The following is a 10,504-nucleotide window of genomic DNA, read 5'->3' as shown; positions in this document are numbered from 1 at the left end:
GTGTCAAAAATCTTTTCAACGATATCCATATTATTCTCTCTTTTTACACGGCTGCATCGCTTTCACGATTCGCAGATTCATTTGACCGTGTTTACACCCTCAAAGGGCACCGCAACAAGTGTTCCCTCTTGAGGAACGTGTTCAAAGAAAGGAAAGCAAATCGAAACAGTGAGAGCGGTTGGCTGGCAATCAGAGAGAGGAATATATATGTATATATATATATATGTATGTATGTATATAGGGAGTGTATGCATATCTATAGGGAGTGAAATCTAATTCGTTCGTTGTGTTGGCAGACATATAGTCGTGTGTGGCCACATCACCTACGAATCAGTCTCACACTTCCTCAAGGACTTCTTGCACGAGGATCGCGAGGACGTCGACGTGGAAGTTGTCTTCTTGCATAGGTATGATCATCGATTTGTTACTTCACCTATTAAATTCAAACCCCGTGCACTGTTTTCTCGTCTTATTTGGCAAACGAAAGTCTGTATAATCGGTCTGTAATCAACATTATCCTTTTTTTACGATTTTTGAACCAAATTTTTCTACGTGTGTAATATACTACACGGACAGTTTATGTACGTATTGCACGATTATACAGATCATCTTTGACACTGTTCCATCTATTTTCTACCTTATTTATTGAATAAATATGAACTTGTGATTGATCTTTGTACAGTATAAATTCAAATTCGACTGTTACCTACTAAAATTACATTTATAAGAAATCTCTCACCTTTAATTACCTTAAGTACGATAATATTACATGTGATAATTATTAATGAGAATACAATTAAGTAAGTCTACTACTGTAATAGTTACCGATAAGCAGTCATTCGTATTGAATAATGTCATGCGATATTTATAAATTTTGTGAAAAGAGAATAATCGTGTTCAATGGTATTACGTTCTGACGGCTGGGGTAAGTGTAGGCTCGCGATTTCCGTAGGATTCCCAATTGCACTAGTTGTTGTTTTGTGGTTACACGACCAAGGGCGATCAGACTTTATCAACTGGGCGTTCTTTTTTCCGCCAGTTTTGTCCCCTTTTTCTTTCGAAGAAAATTTCGCACTTTCAAATTTAACGCCGAAACCAGCGTTTTGATCATCAACAGAGACAGCAGAAGGTATTGAAAATCAAAGGCATCCGGTATCGATACACGGTTTAATTGTGCAAAAAATGTGAGGTCTGATCGTCATTGTCGTAAGGAGTGATCTGTGTTTCCAGGAAAGAACCAGATCTCGAATTGGAGGGTCTCCTGAAGAGGCATTACACGACCGTGGAGTTTTTTCAGGGCACTATGATGAATGCTGTGGATCTGGAGCGCGTCAAGGTACCCTGAACCCTAAAACCACCACATGAAACCTCCACCAATCAAACAACCTTCTAGCAAACTGCCTTTTGCGTGGACGCTCGTGCTTCTTATTTCCTTGCAGTTCTTTAGGTTTTTCGCCTGGAAATAATTAAGTTTTATATTTATCGATCGATATAGATATTTACACATACGTTAGACATATTCAGTACATAATATGGCAATACACATAGAGCGTGTGTTTCAAGGTTATGGTCGGGTTATGCAGTTCCATTTATAATATTATCATTTGCCTGTTATAGAATCAGATACCTCGAAATAATCTCACGGCAAATTCGAACATACGTATGCCAGAATTAAGCAAATAGAGATATTTAATCGAAATATCTCGATCTTCAAATACACTCCTTATTTTTTAATTTGCTTCATTCTTACACTCATTTCTTTCCTTGATTTTCTCTCTTTGCCCACATATCTCACTTTCTTCTGATTCCCTTTCTCTTCTTTTGTTTCATTTTACGAATTATACTGTTGTTCGGTATTACATTTACAATTGACAAGTTGCAAGGTATTCGTTTCACCTTTTCTCCTTTTTTAAAAACGCAACATTTATAAGTGCAAACATATACAGAACAGGAATCAAATTGCAAACATATTTTTGCCATCTTTTCTTTAGCAAAAGCATACAGGTACACTTTGTGTTGCTTATCAAAAATAGAGATGTTGAACATATAGAGTGGTAAAGTTAATTGAACGAAAATGTATTTCTAAAATTACTTTGTTGAACTAACTGCGGACGTAATTCCTGGTACAACTAAAAGAGAGATAATTATATGAATAAAAATAAACGTAGAATGTGAAATAAAATTTTCTCTTAGAAGATTTCGTTTTCAAGGCAATCGACTTTAAAAATTATCAGGTACGCGTGTAGAACTCGGCTGTTATATCATTTCATTACCAACGAATTTTCAACCTCGATTTTCTCTAAAGCCAAGGCCTGAAATGGAAAATTTTTATTTCATTTTCTATATTTATATTCACTCGAGGAATTATTTCCTTTTATGTTGTATCACGAACTATGCTTCATCTTCTACATTTCGAATGCTGATCGACCTTGTGACGCATGCCAACGATTTCGTATCGAAAGCAGCTATGATCAGGAACCATTAAGAATATACGTCATTATAATTCCGAATATGAAGTCAGTCGTATATTTTCTTTATCATTCGCACCGTCGTTTATGGAACAGTCGTGTTTATCGTATGACATCATCCTTCAATATATACATTTCGAGCCACGTTTCTCCATATATCCCGAAACTTTTCAGATAATCACATTGGTCATTTATAAAAATCACCTTCTGTATGTTGTATGTACATAGTACACGCATATATGTACATATGTATGTACGAATTTATACGTAGAAAGCAACTGCCTGCGACTGCATGGTATGCTGTAATGAGCTATGGAGCCGAATCAGCGTGCAGTAGAGACTTACTTAGATCTATTATTACATATTATATATCGTGTGTCTTTGATCTACGAGGAAATTCACAATTCCATAAAGAATAGAATATTGAAAATACAAGAAGTCTTTAAACATAGATATTCAGACGCTACTATAAGGTGGCTTTTTTTGCTGTCCCTCGAAGGTCTAGTATACACAACAGCATTATTATTATACATTTAATACTTGTTAAAAATCGAATCTTCGCCAATTTCTGGCGGCCTACTCAGCGATATCTCGCAAAAAGGCGTTCTCCGACATCTGAGGTGAATGTTATTTATGAAAAGAAACGTATCATTTTGTCGGGCCCATGCCATTTAGGAAACCACCAGATCTCGAGTTGGAAGGACTCTTCAAACGGCACTTCACCACCGTGGAGTTCTTTCAGGGGACCATCATGAACCCCATTGATCTGCAACGGGTCAAGGTGAGCTAGATATTTATTGCTCAAATTAAATAAACACCTCGACTCCCTCCTCTTTCCAACATGCAAGATAAACCTATAATAATTATATCGATCAAATTGTACCAACCTGTGTATTATTCAGTGATTGCCATTATAGATACACATACAGGACGTACTATTTATTCTGTCCGCCCTCGTGTATCTGTTGCTTTTAACGGCATAAGAACTGCGCGAGGAGAAAATTGTTGTTTGGATTCGTGCAAAGATTATGCTGAAGATTTATGATCTTCGTGGCCATTTCGACACATTTTTTTGGCAGTTGATGATTCCTTATGCAAAAATTAATCACAAATGTAGAATAAAGTTTTTGAGAAAATCGGGTTTGAAAATCTATTGCGTACGTTTAGACTTACGTACACGTACAGTGACTCCCACTAATTTTCGGACACTCTTTAGAACAGTATAACTTTTTTGAAATTAAACCAACCGACTTTAGTTGTAACGACATGCAATGCCTATCATGTTTGTATACAATGTCTACGCGACTTTTACGAGTTGCTAGGTTCAAGAAAGCACGAAGACAAAATTTGATCAACAATATTTTATTATGCAAGAGGTTTTAGTTTAAACAATACTTCGTCCGGATAATTTCAAAAACTATATTTCTTTCGTCGTCGTCGTTGACTACGCGGTTCAGTTTATTCTCCTACAATCCTTACAATTCTCACGATTCTCACAATTCTTTGATTCTGCCCGCAGTGCTCCTAACGCGTCCTTATATGCGGTCCTTGACGCCCCTCTCTTGCCTTTGGGAAACCCTGGCGCAAGTTGGGGGTTTCTACCCGGCAAGGACCGCGTCGCGCGAGCACGTGGCTGGGTCCTTACCTGACCCAGCCCTTAGCGCGTGGGGGAGTCAGGCGTTGGGACCGGGTTTCTCCGCAGACCGAGAGGTCTGCGGGTCATAAACCAGCCCGAGTCCCTACCTTCACTCAACCATATTCTTACACACGTTGAATGCCGTGGGGATGATCGGTGACCGGCGGTCTCAAAATTAGTAAAAGCATTTAATTCGAGTAAACGGTAGTATTTGTCAAATTTTCACCTAATGCGTCACATAGCATATTTAAACAGTTTTATTTCCAACTATTCACATACTATTTATGGCATCGTGGACAAGTTACGTAGAACTTGGTTGGAAAAATTTCATTTTATATTTATTATTTATTTTTGCATAAAGAATCATCTCCAGCTCGCCTGTACAATACTTTCGGCCACACTTTGTATCTAGTCTTCTTTTTACTTTCACAACTTCATAATTATTAATGAATTTTCGTATGTACACTTTGAAACGATAAATTAACGATCGTTTCTTACTTTCGTTAATTTTTAAAGTGAAGTTGGCGTATTTCTGCTGTAGCCGAAATACGATAAACTCAATGTTTTTCTAAGCGTACCTTGTAAAGAAAAAATCATTTTGGATATTTGAATGCTGCCATTAAAAATAACGGAAATACGAAGGTAGACAAGATAAATTAAGCATCCTGTTCATATTACACACGTACACGTTTGCGCGTATATATGTATATATGATTTGTCCGATTTATCTAGAAACATTCAGAAATATTCTCTAGGTAGCTGATGATGCAATAGAATTATTGCTGCACAAATTGTTTGGCAAAAAAACTAGATTTCATCTGACGAAAATAATTTATTTTGGTGACAGTGTAGAGAAGATCTTAAAGTCAACTCACCAAGATATACTACAAATGATCTCCCCAATATTATAAGAATAAATGAACGAGATCAAATGATCTTATTTTGCAAAATATTTCGCTTCAGTGCTCACTTTGTACAGTGTAAGGGCAAACCTGGTGGAAAATGGTTTCTTATAAAAAGATAAATCCAAAAAGTAGAATAAATTTCTTTCGTCCAAGAGTTTTTAATTGAGAAGATCGGAATTGATGAAGACACGATTTGCAAAAGGACACTATAAGCGCCATCCAATTTAACATATTCCTCCATACTGTGAAGCAACTGAGGCGTTTGATGGAAAAAGAACACATACGCCAAAATGCCATTTCAAGAAATCGATTTCAATGTTTCCATTGTCGCATTACTTAATGAAAAGTAATGAAATTAAATCCAATTTTTCTTTTTTTTTGAGGATGTAGTAACGTCCTTAAAACGGTCTGAAAACAGAAGTCATGATTTGATGATATGTGTTTTTATTTATAACTTTCAAAAAATTGGTTTATGTGCCTTTTTTCCACAAATAGGGTAAAATCGTAAAAAATTATTTTTTTGTATATTTATTTATATATATAGAAAATTAAAAAAATGTGTAATTTTTTAAGTATGTATTTTTATGTAAGTTGAATGTTTAATTTTTGTTACTTAGCTCCAATAAGTTGTATAAAGGTATATTAATCATCTTTTTCCATTTTCGGATTGATTTTATAATGAAAACAATCTATTTTAGCTTTTTCGATACACAGCTAGCAAGAAATTTGTCTTGAATAGTTTTCCAAAAGGAGTTACAAATAGATTCTTATTGATCTCTGTCAAATTCCTCGTGACACTCATATTTACAGCACTTTATAACAAAATAAAATTTTTTCTTTTCGCCTCTTTCCCCGAATGAGATGTATAACTTTGTGCCCCAAGACGTTTTAGTTTTTTTTCGGTTCTTTATTCCAAGTTGATTTTAAAATCAATTTTCTTCCTCTAAATCAGCTTATTTTCTTACGGACTCCACACTAGCCTCACTTTCCATATTTCCTCACTTACACAAAATCCTCTATGAAACGAAAATATTGCACGGCAGGACGACCGCTGAGCAACTAACTGAGTGTCGAGCGAACCAAGGAACGAAACAGTATCTAGCTAATGCAAACAAAAGACTTATACGATTTAAAGAAAAACAGCACATAAATCTATGTATCCCTTTTCCATCAATGGCCTCATTACAGCCTTTGGCAAAATTCTGAAAGGAAGTTAAGCTACATTAAAATAATTTATTATAATAATAGAAAAATATCTATAGTGCTGAATTCTTAGCAGTTTAAGTTTCCTTTGCAGGAGTATTAAGTTGCAGAATATCTGTTTTGTCTACTGAAAGTTGCACTTCTGAAAACTATCATGTACAGTTGGTGGAACAAACAGGTATAGGCGAGATCGTAAAATCAGTCAAGAGTCAGCGTAAACATGTTTCAAGTGTTCTAACAAAGGAATTGACAGAAATATGAGAAAATAAGGACTATAAATAAGGGAATAATGAAATAATGAAATTAGGGAAAGGAAAATAAGGGAATAATGTATTTACCACGCCTGCGCAGGCTCTGCCGTTCTTCAAATTCTTACAATGGTTTTCATTTTTACCTATACTCTGCTTCACTTTTTATTATTTTATCTACTGCTTCCTTCCAATGATTACCATTTACGTTGTTCACTTTATTCTATATCTGTTCCACGTGTTTAAAATTCGACTAACCAATTGATCTGCGTTGGTCACAGGTTTATGAGACGTCAGACACAGGAAGAAACTTCAAATATTAAACTAGCTAATTAGCATTTTTTATTTACTTGATAGTACATAAAATACCGATAGTCATTAGTTGTCACCTTTTTATTGTACGGACCCTAAAACAAAATGTTGTATACGGTCCTGGTTGCCGCCACATCAAGCTGTGCCGCCAATTGATCCTTTAATTTACGAGCTCGCTATATTTGTTCCACTGACTATACCACCGATAGTACCTACTTACACGCGGCGCGAAACTGTCGCGCCGAGTTCACGAAGACGTAAGAATTAGTTGAGTAAACATAAAGAAACATAAAATAAGAGCTATTATTTTGTTATGTTAAAAATTGTCGGCCTTGCTACTGTAAGCAAAACTACTCCAACTAAATTTTATTCAACATCTCACGACACTTCACTTCTTTAAATGCTCCAATAATTTTTTACCTTAAAGTTTTACACTTTTTCATTGTTTCTGCATTCATGATAGCATTATAAGACATAGGTGTGAATAGAAGCAGCTATTTCTGAAATGAGAAATGAGATTTGAAGAAATGATAAGCACGGACTCAACTCAATTTCAACATTTGATCTTTTTTAATTAAGCTTCGATCGAAAATTGTATATTTGGTATTTTTGACGGTACTCTTTCACAAGGAATTACCCTCCACCTCTCCGGCTTGTACCATAAGTTTGTCACTATTTTGTATAAGCAATTAAAACTAAGTCTAGAAATATGGTCGGCTTTTAAGTCACCAATGTTTTCGACGATAACTTGATTTATATGTACACAAGTGTATTTTGATTTTACTATTGTAAAGAAAAGTAGTATGTTATATATGCAAGTATACGGTTTATATCTTTACTTATTTTTATAAAATTTATTATTCTAAATAAAAATGAAAAATATGTACGGAAGTGACTCTCCGCTTGAAAAACAATTGCCTTACGTATCGAGTAGTGTGGATGACAATTTTACAGCATTTTAAAGCTTAATTTTAATTGTTTACAAAGAACAATTCGTATTAGAACGAAATATTCTGCAAAATTCAACCTCCAAATTTCGTGAAAAGTAAAGGAGTTATACTATATCCTTCAGTCATAATACGATAATGTTTATTAAGGTGAGTTTAACGAAGTATTGCATAAAATTACTAAATTCCATAAATAATTGTAACACGAAAGTGTTTAATCGGTTATTACGAAAACATTTGTACACCAGCAGCATGTTAACATAATATCCCTACATGACTACATGAAAAATTCACGCGTTAAATGCACAACTGTTAGAGCAGTTATGGCTAAAATTCACGCGTTAAATGCACAACTGTTAGAGCAGTTATGGCTCAATTTTTTTTTTTTTTTTGGTTTTAGTAGAAAATAGTACGGTTAGTATTCACGTTAGGGATATTGGCGTCTATAGCATGGTGAAGTACAGTTCGAATAAGTAAGAAGACTCGGTTCGTTTTTTCAGCTGTTAGGAGTACTTAAATCTTATTACGTGATATATCGGTGAACTTGTTATATTCCTATTATATTCTTCAGAAGGCCGAGCTGTTACCAACATTAACCAATGCAACAGTAGTGTTACATTTTAAAATATTAAGGGGGTATGCCGCCCTGAGGCTTCTAAAAACAAGTCAAAGTTTGAGAATTTTTTTCATAGGTATTTACTAAATGAAAAGATTCAATTTTCTCCGAGGACATAAACGTAACTTTCAGCTTTTCCTTAAATTTTTAAAAGGTGAAAATGTTGCAAAATCGAGAAGTTATTATGAAAAATCCTCTGCTAGAACATCAATTGCTGGCCGCCATCGCTGGCAAGGACTGAAACGTATGAAATAAAAAATTCTTTTCGATTTATAAATGAAAATGTATTACCTACAATGTAGCTTACGACTTTTTCGATACTTCAGTTATTTGATTTTTTAGAAACAGTTAAATTTCATTTTTTTGGCAAAAAGTGGTTCTTCCTCTTCAAACTGCCACCATTTCTGTAATAATTACAATTCTTGAAAAATTGTGCACTATATTGTAGATAATACATATTTATTTATAAATCTAGACGAAAAATTTCATTTCAGTCATTCCAATCGCTGCCAACGTCGGCGGCCAGCAATCGGTGTTCTAGCAAAGGAGATTTCGCAATAACTCCTCCATTTTGTAACATTTTTACTCTTGAAAAATTGGAGAAAGAAGATGAAAGTTACGTTTATATCCACTGATAAAATTGAAACTTTTCATTGACTGGTTACCTATGAAAAAAATTCCCAAACTTTACCTATTTTTGGACGCCTCAGGGTGGTGTACCTACTTAAATTAATTGCTAAATTTACTCTACATTTCCATTTACAAAAATCAATGTTTAATGTTTATAAGAACAATTTTTGTGCATTTTCAATTGCCTAAGAAATATTCCAACGTTATTATATAAATCGGACACATTGTATATACGTATATGTACAATGGTGTGAATAATTATAGGATTAAACTAATTTTTCTTAAATTCTCCAGGTACAAAAGCGGACTATAAGGGTTTCTTTATATCTAGTTATTTAATTGAATATACTGAGAAACTGTAAATAATCGTAAAATTCAATGAATACTAGTTCGTATTGTTTTAGTCTAGAGCATAGTTGCCAATAGATTTTAATTGCAATATGATACAAATTAAGCGAGAATATAGATCGGTAAAGAGAAGAGATACAAGTGTTTCAAATATTTAAAAGTATGAAGAAATTCGTTTCAATATCAAAAATGTAGATCCACATCATATTAAGTAACGACAAGAGTTTCAATTTGAACAGGTCTAATGATTTCAATTATTATTAGTACGATTTGAGAAATGAAAGATTTTTTGTTACCTTGACTTTCTACGGCATATAATAGAGTCATAGTATGAAGAGCAATTAAATAGAATGGGAAACCAGAGTAGCTCTCGTAAATGGCAAAAATATTGAAACGTTGTCTATTATTTCCAGTTATGGAAGATGAAAAATATGATTTTTAAATACCGTCATTTTAAGTCCTCGACGAGAATTGATTTTATGAATATGAAATTAAACTGGTGAAGCGGATGTCCCAAAATCCAGATTGCGAGTCAATTGATAATGTTGAAGAAATATTAGTATGAACTATTTATTATAAAGAAAAGTAAAGAATTCATGCGCAAGATAAACCGAACCTATAATTATTCACATTCATATGTGTGCTCAATATCCACAGGACCATCGAGTTGTCGTATTCCTTCGTTTGTGTGGCAGCAGCTTCCATGACACAGTACTTGTACTTCGGTCTTTGTATCTACTAATAATGCATTAAAAACGTACGACTTCGGTTTTCGTAATTTCGTTTTGCACTACAGTGATACAAAAATTATGCAAAAGGCTGCCCTATGGGGCGCCATGTTAATCTTTAATTGTTTACGAGTAGAAAATACAAATTAAAAAATTCATTTCGAAATGTTTTTATTATTGATTCTTGTCTTATTTTGACGTCTAGAATCGCCTCTTAAAATTTCGGTTATTTACAGAGCTGGATAAAATATATGTATTTTTAAATAGTAAATAATTAAATAGTTGAATAGTAAATTGGCTATCTCATCTTAGACCCGGTGTATAAGTATGAAAATAAAATAGTTTCTTCGTTCCATTAAGTTTCTTAAATAGTATTTGAAAACGGTGCTTTATAAAATATTTTTAAAATTTTTCTCTATTGTTAGCTTATTTGCAGTATTTTAAGTACAAGATTAAAGTATTT

General features: G+C 33.9%; 1 protein-coding gene across 1 annotated transcript in view; it reads left to right on the top strand.

Moving 5' to 3' along the window:
* The window catches only part of LOC108576664 (calcium-activated potassium channel slowpoke-like), a gene marked incomplete at its 5' end in the record, with an annotated part of 179,922 nt that overhangs the window by 57,745 nt on the left and 111,673 nt on the right, over positions 1–10,504 (top strand). Inside the window, 2 exons of the mRNA XM_017939704.1 lie at positions 297–407; positions 3,144–3,249. Of these exons, the coding sequence (XP_017795193.1) occupies positions 297–407; positions 3,144–3,249 (217 nt within the window). The remainder of the gene's footprint in view (positions 1–296; positions 408–3,143; positions 3,250–10,504) is intronic.

This window comes from Habropoda laboriosa, unplaced genomic scaffold (assembly GCF_001263275.1).
Source record: "Habropoda laboriosa isolate 0110345459 unplaced genomic scaffold, ASM126327v1 scaffold472, whole genome shotgun sequence".
Lineage (NCBI taxonomy): Eukaryota > Metazoa > Arthropoda > Insecta > Hymenoptera > Apidae > Habropoda > Habropoda laboriosa.
This window is presented reverse-complemented; position numbering and strand designations above follow the sequence as displayed.